Below are 12714 nucleotides of genomic sequence, written 5' to 3'. Positions count from 1 at the left end.
ACTTACCCACCAGCACTCCAAAGCAATTGCCTCCAGTACAGCCCTGCTCATCTTCAGATGTCAATTTTTATCACTCACCATGTCTTAAACTCATGCCCTTCACTGAAGCATTTAATTCAATGCAAGTGTTAACTCTGATCTAGAGAGAATAGGGGAGTAGGGGCAGTGGTTAGGCACTGGTAAGGCACCATGTTATTTATCAGTAGAAAAAGTAATGGAAACAGCTTGTAACACAAGCAAGCTCACTGGTGTTCTGAAAACCTATTTCCGTGCTATTCTCTCCATACTTCAAACACAGACACACACAAGGAAGCTATGCCAGAGCTCCTTTCCGATGCAGTGCAAAGCTCTCCTACCTAACAAAAATTATGTTTTTCTTTGCTCAGGTTTTCCACCTTTGTCCTCAAGGCAATATCATTTGATATGGCATAATAGAGCATAAAATATATATTCAAATATCAGAATACTTTAATGCTACAGAATGAAATGCAGAACATGTTACTTTAACTCTTTAAGAACATCTGTAACAGGCTTTAAAAAAACAAGTCCTGCATTGCAGGTGTCAAAATCTATTAGTTCTGGGTCCTTATTGTCCTGTGACAAAAAAAGAGCTCAGACTGTGAAGTCAAGACATTGTGCTGCTGCTCCGAGTAGATAACACTCTATCTGGTCTTCCAGTTTGAGAACACTCTCAGCAATACTGTTTCCATAAATTTTTGTCACAGATATGAGACACACATGAAAATCAGGACCAGAATCCTGAACTGGGAAATGTAAAGACTGTTAGTATTACTTTAATTGCTTTCATATTTTGCTAAAAACATGTGATAACACAAAAAAAAAAAAAAAAAAAAAAAAAACAACACCAATCAGCAGTGAGAAAATTAGGAGCACTTGCAACCTACTCTTTTGACTGGAGCTGTTGATGCAAACTCCATCACACCCTTGCTAACTCAGACATCAATCTACCAGAATCTCAAGCTTAAGAAACCAGTGTGCAGCAACTGGAAATAAGACACAAAAAAGCTTTAAACATTTAAAGAGTTTGACACCTCCTCCTTTTCTCCTTTTCTTTCCTTCTCCACAGATTTTTTTAGATAAACAGTATCATTTTGAGAGCTGTATTTGCAAACTCCTCAGTCAAAGTCTCCAGAGCCAGGGGTTCACAAGCACCTGTGAATTCTCTGTATGTTCTGATCCAGCAGAGCACAAATTAGTCCTGCTGAGGAAGCACACAGGCACAGCAAGGGATGACTGTCTTTATAGGAAACACCACATGTGCTGAGGAATATCAGCAAGAAACTCTGCAGAGCCCTCAACAGCAAGAAACAAACACACACCATCTTCTTACAGGCTGCCATAGATGCACGTCTGATAGTCACTGATATTCACTGATGGTACCAGAAAAAGGCAAATGTAATGCAATTGTAAAGAACTACAAAGACAATGATAAAGATTAATAAGGAAGGAATCAAACAGAATATTCTCTCTAATACGCCCACCAAAAAAATCTCAGCCCAGGATCCAAAGGCACCAGATAGAAAACAAAACAAAAAATGTCTACTGTCATAAATATTCCATAAACTGCTTAAAAGAAGCAGTTTATGGTATTTACTGCATTTGAATCTCTACAACATCTTCTCATGCTAAACTTTGAGAGTGACAGAATTTCAATGGATTTCTTTTCATACTGTGATCCCAGAACCACAGAAGCCACTGGGCAAGAACAGCAGGTATGAGGAAATTGGCACCTCCGTTACAGATGGTTTTACTGCAGAACCCACAACCTGATCCCATTGAACAAGGAGAGCACAGTGACTGCTAACACACAAAAGAGCACTGTTCAAAGACAGACACTTGTGTCTTTTAAACAGATTTTATAACAGATTTATATACCCCCATAGAAGAGCAGGAAACTTTTATCTAGTAAAGCAGATACCTTTATGATCTACCATAACAGACATTTGTGTTTCAACAACCATCATCATGAGGAGCCAAAGAATAGTGTACTGGAAGTACAGATTTGGACAGACTCCTTCAAAATGCTGTAAGGATGTATTAAACCAATCCTTAGGGGAGAAAACAAAGCCTATAGTACTCAGTCATGTTCGATTTTTAAGATGCGAGAACATGACAGTTAAATTAACTAAACAAAAATGTTTGTGAATATTCAAATATTTCAAGTGATGTTCAAGGAGTACCTCAGACACACTGCAGAAAAAGAATATATTCAAAGACAGTATGAAGCTACAAATAAGCTTTAAAAACTAATATGTACCATTTGTCAAATTGACAGCCTAAAGTGGCTCACTTGTGAGAACTCATGCATACTGCACAAAAACTCAGAATATTAAAAACCAGTGAAGAGTCAAACAATAAATTACAATGTATCTGTACATCATACTTTTGCCCTTCCATCAAAGCATGCTATCTGTTATGCTTACTCCCCACCCCTTACAACAATGTTTTAAAGATAACATCTGTATATGATTAGGACTAACCAAATTATTAACTACCAGTGGGAAGAAAAGGTTTAAAAAAAAAGAAACAAGAAACTGGTATAATGGTCTTTCATTTCCTAACCCAATAGTATTTTTGTACTCTGTGAAGCTTTTGAGAAATTGGGCAAAGCATTATCTACACCAACTATGATATTGAACATACCATGGGTCAATAATGATTTATTGGTAAAATGAACATTTTGAGCTTATATGTATCATGTGTTCCACTTATAGTCTATAAACATTAATAATAAGAGTAAAAAAAAACCACAGAAGTATCAAGTGAAATAAAAGGAATTAATGGGGAGAGACTATGGATTTTCAATCCACAAGGCAAGAACTTCACCGAATTCTTCTAAATCAAATGCCTAAAGACAACAGAAAGAAAGGAAAAGCTACAAAGTCTTAGCAGAAAGTTCTGCTTACATTTGTAAGAACAGAAAATCAGAGCTTGTTTCCAGGTATTCTTTAGTTCCTGTACTGCTGCTTTTCCTATGAGTTGAAGATATATGTGAAATTGGCTACAAGGAAAACATACCAATTAATGCTGATTCTAATAAGGAGACTCAGCTATTAGAATAAACCTGGTCTTATGCTGATTACAGGCTTGTTTGGTCACCATGACAAATCTTGTAACCTTTTAAAAGAAATAATATTCTCAGCAATGATGTCAGAATCAAATAAAAAGAAGGGGCGAGTTCTTTTTGGGGAATGATGACTCTCCATAGCTAGAAAACTTCCTTGCCTAGGGATGAATGTGTTCTTATATACCACAGTATTTTACTTTGCTTTCATTGGAAAAAATCATGTCCCCTGTGTAGTCGGAGTCCCAAAAGGCCTGCAAGACTCAGTGCCATATCATAAATTTCTTAAATAGCAAATAAGCATGATCCTGAACTCATTTTTTCTTGGGGACAAACATCACTGTTTGGAAAAGCTTTATTATTAATGAATTACAGTCTTTCCTACAACTGCTGGTTAATGCTTACTTTAGTGGGAAAGTATGAAGATGTACAAAATATGTCCTTCCTTCACAACTAAAGGTCTATTTAATTCTTCAAAGAAAGTCTGAAATAATTATGTGTCAAGACCTTTTGGCTGATTTGTGTTCTTAAAGCAATCTTTTGCTCCTTTCCCCTTTTCTCTACCCTCCACTACCACCCTTCTCACCCCTCACTCCATCTTGACTATAAACTACATAGAATGGGAAGAAACTGATAGGAGGTATCAACAAAATTTTACCTTCCCCAAACCAGCAAATCTCATCTTGTTCTTTGTAAAAATAGCAGCCTTTTTGATAAGGCTCCAGGTATTTATGGGACCGTGCCAAAAATCCTTAGTCAGGCCAGTCCTTACCAATAGTTTATGTTGTGGCCAGCTAAAGTTACAATCTGCTTGGGATTGTATCTGGGCAAACACAATGAAATTGAACGTTCTCACTGGAAGACAGGAGCCATCATTTTTAATTTGTTTTCACAAACTCAGAGGGCTTTAAAGCAGAGTAGTACCTCCACCATAAATTCTAGAACTAGTTAGCATAAAAACGAGAGCTAAAAATTACTCTTAGAGCTATAAATACATTGGCAGGTATGAACCGAGCATTCTCTTACAAAGATTAGAAGTTGGACTATCTCTAAGAGACCCTGCTTTGCTATGTGAGCCATGTATTGCTATGCTATACATGGACAGACTGACAACACACAGGACAGCACGAAGGTGGAAAGCTACTTGTTCCATTTTGCATTAGGGGCAGAGGAGAAATCAAGGAAGCTACAATGGTAGTAAAAAAATAACTGAAGCTTTTCTGTATTCAAGATATGCTCCAAAATGGACTTCCTTCTATTATCAGGTTTTTAAAAACATTGCAAAGGCCACAGTGATAAGTTATATCATGCATTTTAAACAAATAAAGTCCTTAAAAGGGTTTACTGTTGACGTTTTCAAAATACAGCTATAATCAACTTTGAAATTATGTACTGTAGCACTTGAAAAGCATGTGACCAAAAGGTCTGCTGAAACAAATTGCAAAAAAAGAAAATACAGTCATTCTCAGGTTAAAAAAAAAAAATAAAAAATAAAAAAAAAAACAAAACAAAAAAACAAACAAACAAAAAAAAAATATCCTGAATCTGATCTGGTAAGCCATACAAAGTTTGAGACACTTGTAATCCGCCAAATCACGTCATGTACAGCAAAGTATATTTTGAAAAAGCTCGTTATGTTCTCCAGCTAATATACACACCCATTTTGACTAGATTGAATTCCACCATCCCTAGATGTACCTGTATACAACTCTTTGCCAAGCATTCTGCTACGAAAAAATTCAAAGGCAGTTACTCACAACATTGAGTAGAAACATTATTCTTAGTCAGAGCTGTCTCTTATCCTCACTCAACAAGTAAAAAGTCAGTTATGATCTATATGATTTTATATGTAAGCTCTACATATAAAATATAAACACTATAGAACAGAGGTTTGAAACAGTCACTTACACAAACCAAGTGTTTAGTAACCTAATTTCCCACACAGCAGTGAATTATTGGACTTCCCACATTCCACATATTTATTCTGGCTACACAGAGAAGCCTGAAAAAATACTCTAAGACATTGTTAACACCAGATTGCTTGCATTAGTTCTAGATACATTAACTTCTGGGTAACAGAAAGCATGGAGCATTGTTTCATTCATTATTTACTTCTTGTGTGTGTTTCTAAGAAATAAACAACCACCTAAGATAGTGACCCAAATATACAGCCAAGAAAAGCTATAGGAACTGGAGATTTGCACACAAACCAATCAAATATGAAATCCATCCCTTACATTTCATTAAAGCATCTACACATAGTCAAGACTGCTTGTGTGAGGAGGGTGGTTTTCCCCATTAATCTAGCAGCTTTCACAGCAGCTTCCAATGAACAATGCCAGCTTTCACACTCCGTTCTCAGTGCATCTTCACTCTACAGTTTTACTGCCTGGTGCCAAATCTCTATTGTTCAGCTCTGAACATCTCCTGTCAGCTGAACTAAGTTCCACTGAGGTGCTGGAGCATGTCCAGAGATGGGCAATGAATGTCTGGAGCACAAGCTCTTTGAGGAGGAGGTGAGGGTGTTTAGCCTGGAGAAAGGAGCCTCAGGGGGGCTTATCCCTCTACAGCTGTCTGAAAGGAGGCTGTAGCCAGGTGAGAGGTGGTCTCATCCCTCAAGTAAGAAGCAACAGCACAAAAGGAAACACCATCAAACTGTGCCAGGGGAGGTTTGTAAATTTGTAAATTAGCATTGGATAACCCCAAAAGTGTTATAAAGCATCAGGACATGCTGTTCAGGGAAACGGTGAGGTTACCCTGGGGGTATTTAAAAGATGTGTAGATGTGACACTTAGGGACATGGTTCAGTGGTGAACTTGACAGTGCTGGGTTAATGGCTGGGCCCAACAATGATGGACCTTTTCCAGCCTAAACAATTCCATCATACTACGATCATCTATCTCATTCCAAAAACCACTTGCCCACATGACACATCTGCATTTAATATAACACCATTTAAACCAGAGCCTGAATAGTAGAATACATTATTAGAAGGAATACCAAAACTGCATTAAGAAACCAATGAATATATTTCTGCATTTTCTAAGTATCACAAAATTCTCAGAACTATACAAACACATCAATGAACCACCTCTCTCACCCAAGAAAGTGCTGACCATATAAGTTAGAAGCTGTAAAAGTTCAAAGAAAAATAGTCTGTGGGGAAAACAGTAAATTCAACACAAATTTAAAAATAAGGAGTGAAAGAATAACTAGATGGTGAGACACAGGCCATTTTCACATGATAGAAAACCCAATTAACAGTGTTTTTCATTTATTTCCAACAGATAATTATACCATGTACTTACACTTTCTAACCTAGTTCTACATCTGTTTAGTAATAAAACTTTCCTCCAACACAACACAGTTTTCCATAAACTGTAATTTACATGGACAGGTACTCATGACATTGTTTCTGACAACTATTTAAACAGTTAAGCTTTTCTTAATAGACCATGAGCTTATTTTGTCAGAAGTCCAAGAACGAATTGAACAACTCTAAGTACCAACAAGAAAGGAAAATATAATGTCTGTACTTTCCTGAGATGGAAAAAAATAACTGGACACTACCATGGCAAAAACTGAGCATAAGAAATATATCCCAAAGTAACACTAAACTTATAACACTAAATGGACACAATATAGGCATATTGTTTACTTTAGAAAGTGATACAGTATTTCCAAACAAGATTAAAGTGAAAGACACCAGCTATTAAATGCAAAGTTTTTTCTTATTATTTTAATGAATGGAAAATAAAAACTCTCTTCTTTCACAAATGAAGCCATTGCAGAAGACTATTAGGTTGCAATTCAGGGGATAAGGTCAATTCACACGTACAGCTAATCTGATACCAATCTGTCACAGCCAGCTTTTCCACCCCATGTCACTCATTCAGTGGAGCAGGGAATCCAGCTATCACACAACCATAGAAGTGCAACTATTTAAGACTGCCTTCTTAGAAGGAAAGCCTAGTAGCAATCCTTTGGTGTGTAGAAGCAATCGTGTGCTTTAGTCTTAGCCCTCAAAGATGCTGTGTTGGAACACACCAGTCTTTCAAAAACCTCTCCATATGGCTTCCATCCATAGAGCAAGAAGACTATAAAAATCAAATATTTAGTGTAGCAATCCCTAAAACAAGAATTTTTACAAAGGGAAATCCTCATTAAAGCAGCAATCAGAGGTGGCTAACCCATTCCTGAATCAAACTATGCATTAACCACAGCAGTCAGAGACATGACCTTTTTTCTTCACACGACATGGCTACTTCTCACTCTGCCTGATTCAGAAGCAGCAGAGGTGCTACCCTCCAATTGTAATATCCAACCTTGACTTGATATTTATCTCCAGGGAAGAAAATAATTGGATGTCACACCTACTAACTCAATTTCATTCTGCTAATTATTCTTTAGTGAATTTTTTTTTTTTCCTCCCTTCATCACTGCATTCTGAATAGGATTAACAAAGTCACTGGTGAAATTATTGTGAAGACTATTGATCCATCACACAGTAACTACCCCTTCAATGTCTCTTCAGAAAAAAAGTATATAAAAAACAGATCAGGTTTGATATTTACATTAGAGTCTTCAGTAAAGAAGATCTAACACACCTCACTAACTACATTTTTACTTTAAAAATGCTTAAGACATGGTTATTATATTTTGACACCACTGAAAAAAAAATCCAAAAAACCAACTGCATTAGCATCAATGAGTCCACTTGAATTAAAGAAAGCCAGTCCTAGTTTCTGCACCACTCACTTCCCCACTGCAGCACAGGCTCCTGCACAAGGCCTGTTTTTTATTCAGTGTGGTTCTTCAAGAAATCCACAGAGAATGGGTACCAAAATCTTCAATGTCCTTTCTATTACTGAGAACCTATGTTCACATAAAAATACATCTATCAATAATGTTCTACATCAAAGATTCAAGCTTTTAGAAGTAAGAACGTCACTATTTTGTCAGTTAGCCTGGTGATCCAAAGGTGGAATTGAGAGCAGTTGAGAGAGCATGCTTAACAAAGAAAAGATAAAGTGTTGTTTTAGGGGTTTTATGGGGGGATTGTTTTGTTCTGGTCTTTTTTTAAGTGAAGTTTTACAGAGGGTTATAAAATAAATCTTTGCACAGTTCTAATGATGATCCAATGCCTAAATGCTATACGATATTTAACATACACATTAATTGCTGCAACCTTCAACTCCAGAAGGGCTGAAAGGCATAAAAAAACCCAGCAAAACAACAGTTCGGACAATGTGGACATAAGGAGGGCAGATTCTACAGTTAAAAGGTACAGAAGAAATCAGTCTCCTAATTTAACAAGTTAGAGGTGCACACAAAACAAAACACACATGCATGTCACTACAGATTTGTAAGTACTGTATATCACTATCCTTCCCAAAGGTTTGACAGGTCAGTAGGATACAAGACACCCAGGTGGACTCTCCTGGCTCCTGCATTTCATTTTGGGCAGCCTGTAAACTCACTGAGCAGTGGGTGAGCTGTGCAGAGTGCAGGAGAGGGCAGGCAGCTGACACAAACTTCTCTGCCTCCCTCTCCCTTGTCCCCACAGAGTCTCCACCATGGGGCATCCAGAGGCTGGGCCTTCCCAAGGAAAGCAGGGAGAACATAGATACACAATCCTTGGAGGCAGCAAAAAACTTTCCTTTGGCACTCAGGATTCCAGAGTATTTAGTGCTACCCAAAAACAAAGCTAAGAACTGAGTGCAGCAGAGTGGGGTTTAGGGAACTGCTCTACCAGCCTTCTTCACGTTCTGCTGCACTCCATGTCTATATTCATCTCTTTATATTCAATCCTTTTAAACACCTTCAACTATTCCAGGTTATGTTGTAATAAAAACACAGCTTTTAAGATCTACAGTTCTGATAGGCAGATTTTCCTTAAAATGCTGGCAGTGTTGAAAAATACTACCTGCAAACTTCACCCAACTTCACATCCCATCTCACATTTATACATGTTCCAGTTATTATAACATCACTACGAGATTAACATATCCGTAAGAATTAAGTTTGTCTCCCTCAACATCAGTTCGGGAAGGCAAACATTTCATCCAAAGTATTTATGTGAAGGTACCCTGGAGACACAAGCTTAAGGGACAGCTTTGTCAGCAGCCAGCCCTGTCTCAGTAAGTCAGTGGCATCCTGCCAGGAAAACACCTGCAGACTGAACAACCTGCAATATAATATGAGATACACAGAGGGAAGAGCAGAAAAACAAAACAATGACAGCATTAATTACTCAAACAGCTCAATGATTCACAAGTGGGACAACATTTATGCCAAGTTAACACAGGCATTTCTTCCCACTGGCTAGTTTCAACATTTGGATCCTGACATCAAAACAAGTTTTAATTCTGCCCACTGCCTCCCTCCCTGTATCACAGTTACTCACAAACGAAGAGGATAGTCTTGCCTAAATCATTTATCTGGTCCAAAGCACAATGGTTTGAGACTTATTTCCTTAAGAACAACACCACTGCTGAAACAAGTTCATTTCTCTTTCTCTCAACTAGGAAAAAATCCATCCTAACATGCTTGAGCAGCATCTTCATTTCCTGTTAGGATGCTGTGGCACATTCTCCCCTGCATTTCCCAGCTTGAGCAATACAGAAACTATCATGATTATCACCACTCTGTTCCAGTAACCTACCTCCCCACACAGGCCTGTGCTGTAAGTATCATGAAACAGTAATATCACTTTGAATACTCCCATCCTTCAAATCAGGATTCCTTCTACACTTCCAACAAATTATAAAGCAATTTAAACCATGAATGATGGAGTTGGGTTCCCCCTGCCACAAAAAAAAGCACCTTTATTTTTCCAAAACACAGGCTGGTAACAACTCCATCTCACTAGCTGTACAAATAGACAACTCCTATTTTCAAACCTGCTATTCCTATAGGCCCTAATGTTGTACAACAATGTTCACATTTGACATTTCTTCTTTTCCCCTTCCATTTCAGCAGCACTTGCTCCTACCACTTCTGCAAACTGACACAGAATTTCTTTCAGTACGTCAATTACCAGTGTAAATCAAGTCTAACATTAAGAAATAATATATTAGAAATATACTGAAAGCAAAACAGAAACACTGAATACATTGTATTTGCTGTTTCAGTAAATTTTACTCTTAAATGGTGAATCTGGCAGAAAGAGCATGGGCATAATGTTTCTACAGAAAAGCTTTGGAAAATATGCAAGGTATCTAAGGGCTTTTTTAGTGGTGTCTAGTAATTCATGCAAGTATTCTATAATTCCTGAACTTGTGTGAACTGGTAGTCCTTTTATCACATTGTTATTCAAAATTAAATAACCAGAATTTTAAAATCTTCATCATTTTAGACACCAAAATTATTAGCCACTGATTCTGGCCAATATTCGTTAAAAATATGAACTCCATAATTTAAGCTAATAACTACGCTTGGTGAGGTTTCTATAGTTACTCATGATGGGGTCATAGCTCTCTGAAATACATGCAGGCTCTAATAATAAGCTCTACCACAGTATGCTAACAACCCTTAATGATTAATTAGGCAAAGACCAAGTTCCTGATAAAGCAGAGAATCACAATATAGTCATTACATAGTGAAGTAGTAAACAAAACAACTTTGTATTTTCAGATAAAACTGTGACTTTAGGTTGCATCTTTGCATTCTGGCAAGAGCAGAAGTCCCATGTCCATGAGCTGCCCAGTTTGCCACAGCCCACAGCAGCAGCCAGCACAGCAGAGCTCCCACCTGTGAGACACCTCCTTATTTTCCCATCTTTCCTCTATGATGCCTCCATGGTGAGTGTGATCTTGCATTAGCCTTCCAAGAACTTTCCAGAAGAGATGACAAACAAAATAAGTATCTGTACTGTGCAGAAGACTTGGGAAGAAACTGCTAGAGTAGCTAAAAACTGCAGTTTATCAGCAGATCAAAGCAGGGGACAATACCTGTCAAAAGAGCTAACATGTTAAAAAAATACAATACACTTGTACCTCTCCAAATTGCTGCTCTCACGTTGGCGTTGTGATTTTCTGTTTTTCTCTTATGCTTTTCTTTATTTTGCATTTAACTGAACCACATAGAATAATACATCACATTAATTAGCATTAATCACTTCTAAGTATTATATGTTCCTATTGGCTTTGGAGGAAAATGGAACGGTATTGTAGAAAATATTTATGTAGGTAGAAGTTTAAAAATTTAACAAAATGCAGTCAGGCTATAAATTTAACAAAATACCATTTTAAAGCCATGTAGTGCAAAATGTTGCACTCCCTTGAATGTTTGTGACCAATTCCTGTATATTTGCCTTGCTTCATGTGAGTAAGAGACCCCTTTCATCTCCAAAACTCCCTAAATTGCAAATGCATTTGTGGCATTATGGAAGTTGTTTATGTATTTCCCATGTGTTATGGGAAATGAAGACCTTTGCTCCTCCATGAGCTAAGAACTTTCATCCCACTTAGAGGGCCTTACCTTCACACTTGTCAGACTTCTGCCTGCATGTGGCTCAAGCTGATGATTGATACATTATTGTATTACCAATATATAGTTCTATATCAATACATATTATATATATTTTTCTGTGTGCATATCTATTTGAATACCTATACACCAAGATACATAAAATATTATATGTCTTGTTTTGTATTATTGTATTTAATTCTGAGGATATTGTGTCCATATACCTGTGATATACATATCATATGTAATATAACACATTCTCTATTACATAACTGGATATATATCTGTATTTTTAATATATAGAGATATATTAGCATATCACATAGATATAATACATATAATGTTATATTAGATGTAATATATGTAATAGATATGAGCATAACTAAGAGGAGTTGCACCTTGCTTTTTATCTAGAAATGAAATTATAGAGCTGGAAACAACAAAAATAAATGCAAGAGCTCAACTATGAGCCTGATAGCCAACACTGAGAATCTGCAGATTTAAAACAAATGCTAATTGAAGGCACTCTTATGTTTTGCTGCATATTATGACCTCTCTGGCTTCTCACATCTCCAACAATGATTTCAAGTCAAGGTCAAATGAACCCTTGAGCTCCTTATTGTGGGGCAGGTTGGCTGGGTTTTGCTGTGTTCTTTTACTTACTGGAAGTTTTCTGGTCTTTGTTTGGTTTGGCAGTTCATTTAGTTTCAATGAGTGCTCTTTTGGGGGTTTGTGTGTATTTCTTAAGCTCAGAGATTACATAACTAGTTAAAAAGCAGAAAACACAACAAAACTTTTAACCTATCAATAAGACACTGAATTTGAAGTCAACAACAGTTAATTAATTTCTTAAACCCTCTGGGATAAGGAGGTAAGTTTGGTTTGCCTATGAATTGCTCTAAATATTAATTTTTTGCTTGTCTACTCAGCTAAATCAAACACAGTTAAAATGGTTACTGTGGTTACAGTGAAGGATAAAGAAAAAATAGAAAAAGTTACTTAACCCTCAAAATACAAATAAAAAGCCTGCAGAAAACAGCAAAGCACTACTGGCATTTACACAAAGAAAAATACAGATCCACACCTCATGCAATTTCAGAAAAACAAGGCTTGTGATACCAAATCCCCGAGAGGCTGAAGTTTCTTTCTCCAATATTTAT

General features: G+C 37.0%; 1 protein-coding gene across 13 annotated transcripts in view; it reads right to left on the bottom strand.

Annotated features, from left to right (window-relative positions):
* The window catches only part of PARD3B (par-3 family cell polarity regulator beta), a 394367-nt gene that overhangs the window by 326818 nt on the left and 54835 nt on the right, over positions 1–12714 (bottom strand). The window contains exon 1 of one of the 13 annotated variants that reach the window (XM_085585196.1): positions 7–66. The exons of the other annotated variants lie outside the window; for them this stretch is intronic. Coding sequence (XP_085441322.1) covers positions 7–51 — 45 coding nt within the window. The 5' untranslated portion in view covers positions 52–66. Of the gene's footprint in view, positions 1–6; positions 67–12714 lie in introns of those variants that run through there. 13 annotated transcript variants of the gene reach the window in all.

This window comes from Lonchura striata, chromosome 7, assembly GCF_050655825.1.
Source record: "Lonchura striata isolate lonStrDom1 chromosome 7, ASM5065582v1, whole genome shotgun sequence".
Lineage (NCBI taxonomy): Eukaryota > Metazoa > Chordata > Aves > Passeriformes > Estrildidae > Lonchura > Lonchura striata.
Note: the sequence above shows the minus strand (reverse complement) of the source record. Positions and strands in the feature narration are given on the sequence as shown.